The sequence below is a fragment of the Pyrgilauda ruficollis genome, unplaced genomic scaffold (assembly GCF_017590135.1).
Source record: "Pyrgilauda ruficollis isolate IOZ18807 unplaced genomic scaffold, ASM1759013v1 scaffold46, whole genome shotgun sequence".
NCBI lineage: Eukaryota > Metazoa > Chordata > Aves > Passeriformes > Passeridae > Pyrgilauda > Pyrgilauda ruficollis.
Window position 1 is genome coordinate 1,003,917 of NW_024526155.1, and position 2,139 is coordinate 1,006,055.

Sequence of the window (2,139 nt, forward strand, 5' to 3'; positions counted from 1 at the left end):
GGGGGCGGGGGGATGGAAAAAGCACCCTGAATATCAGCAAAGGGTAAGTCACTTCCTTTCTTCTGCCGCTGCCTTAAGATCCTCGGTAGCAGTGACAACAGCAGCATCTGGTGGCAGTGGTCAGTACCTGGGGTGCTCCTCTCCGCTGTCCCATCGCCCCGGCCAGCAGCAGCGCCCATCGCACCGCTCGCCCGCCGGGGCTCAGCTCGCTGCACCCCCAGAAGAGACGATTTCCCGCAGCCTCCCGGCCGCAGCGGCAGCGAGGAGCTGCGGATCAATTGCCACCACCTAATCCGGGACTAATCTCAGGGATTCAGGCCACGGATGAGCTGAGGACGAGGGGCCCCGCGCCCCAAGGCTCGGGCGGGCGCTGCCGGGGGGACACGGGACCGCGCACCCCAAGGCTGAGGCACGGCGAGCACGGCCACCAGCCCCAGCTCCCGCACGAAACACTGCAAGGCAAAGTAAACCATGCTGGCGTCCAACAACTTCTTGGTAAAAGCGAGTTCCGAAAGCCAGCAGGATTTGGGGGCAGCCGCAGTTGCCAGCGGCTCACGCTCACATGATCCCAGATTTCTGCTCTCACACACACGGGCGGATGTTTCGGCAGGACAAATGTCCTGCTCCCAGGTGATCCGGCTCTCGTTAGTATTTTAAGAGCTTATTTAATGTTTTAAGAGCAACGGCAATGATAATAAAACACTTTGAAGCCAGCAGTACGCAGATAGAGGCGAAAACAACGAAAGTTGTTTCCTTTCAGTATAATCCGGCATCTCAAAATAAACGATAACTATTAGGTTTGCTACAACTTAATAAAAAGAGATAAATAACCCACTGACAGAGAAACAGTTACATACATCTCTTGATACATTAGAATTAATTTGCGTCTAGGAAGCCGCACTCATTTCCCTCTGCTTGTGTTTTAAGAGTTTGATCCCAAAGTATCACAACAGTAAGGTGAGCCGAGAGCATCCTGAGCTGCTGTACCGACGCAGGAGAGCGTTTTCTCCTTTTATTAACTTTTTTCGACGCAATTACCCGAATTTAGCCCGGAAGGCAGCAAGGATTACGTCTGGGATGATCGCACTCCCTCCAAAGAGATCTGGGTCCCCGGGCTTTGTAGCTGAAACATCAGCGCTGTTTACCCACAGCGAGCAAGGCGACACTCGCAGAAAACTCTTTATCCCTGAAGTAGCATCTATCCCCTTCGCTTCGCTTTCTCCAGGATGAGAGAAATTTCCTAGAGCACCTCCGCGCTCTCAAATATCCCCTGCGCATCCCTCTCCCGTTACAAGTGCAGGCTGCTTCGCCTCGCAGCTGCAGCGAGCGGGGAAAATGTGAGTGATGGAGGTCTCCCCGCCGTGCTGGGGATCGGGGGCACACGGACACCCCCAGCCCGGAGCTGGGTGCCCCGTCCGCAGGAGCGCAGCGGCAGGTGAGGGACGGAGGCGAGAGACGGGGCCGGACCCCGCTCGGGAGGAGCCGCGACCCGGCCCGGCGGCTCCGCAGCTCGAGAAGAAGGTGCAAAACAACAACGCGGCGAAGAACAACAGGAAAAAAAGTACCCGACAACAACCTCAACAACAACCGCCCCAGGGCGCGCATCGCCCCGGGCCGGGCGCCCCCGGAGCGGAGGAGGTTAAACCGAGCCCGCACAGACACACGGACACACGGACACACGGACACACGGACACCGCGCTCCGCTCCCGGCCCGCCCCGCCGAGCAGCGCCCGGGCTCGGGCTCCCCCCGCCCGCTGCGGGCGGCCCGGCCACCCGACGGCTCCCCCCGCTCCGCTTCCAGACCACTTTCAAAATTCCCTCCCGCGGGAGCCGGCGCCGCCGGTACTTTTCCCTCCCCGTGCCCGTTCCCGTGCCCGCGGAGCAGCGGCGGGACGCGCCGAGCCCGGGGACCCCCCGCGCCCCCGGTACCTTGTTGCAGTGATAATAATCCAGCGGGCCGAGGCAAGTGGGGTCCGCGCCGGGCAGCGAGCCCACGGCGGGGGGGGCGGAGGGGTAGAACCGAACGTCCATGCCGGGGCTGCGGGCGGCGGCAGGCGGGGGCTCCAGCGGGCATGGACCCGGCTGCGGCGGCGGCGGTGCCTCTGGCGCGGGGAGAGGGCGGGGAGAGGGCGGGCGGCG

At 61.8% G+C, this 2,139-nt stretch overlaps 1 protein-coding gene across 1 annotated transcript in view; it reads right to left on the bottom strand.

The window, feature by feature from the left end:
• TOX2 (TOX high mobility group box family member 2) overlaps window positions 1-2,086 on the bottom strand; it is a 144,690-nt gene extending 142,604 nt beyond the window's left edge. The window contains exon 1 of the mRNA XM_041478675.1: window positions 1,930-2,086. Coding sequence (XP_041334609.1) covers window positions 1,930-2,031 — 102 coding nt within the window. The 5' untranslated portion in view covers window positions 2,032-2,086. The remainder of the gene's footprint in view (window positions 1-1,929) is intronic.
• Between the last annotated feature and the right edge of the window lie 53 nt (window positions 2,087-2,139).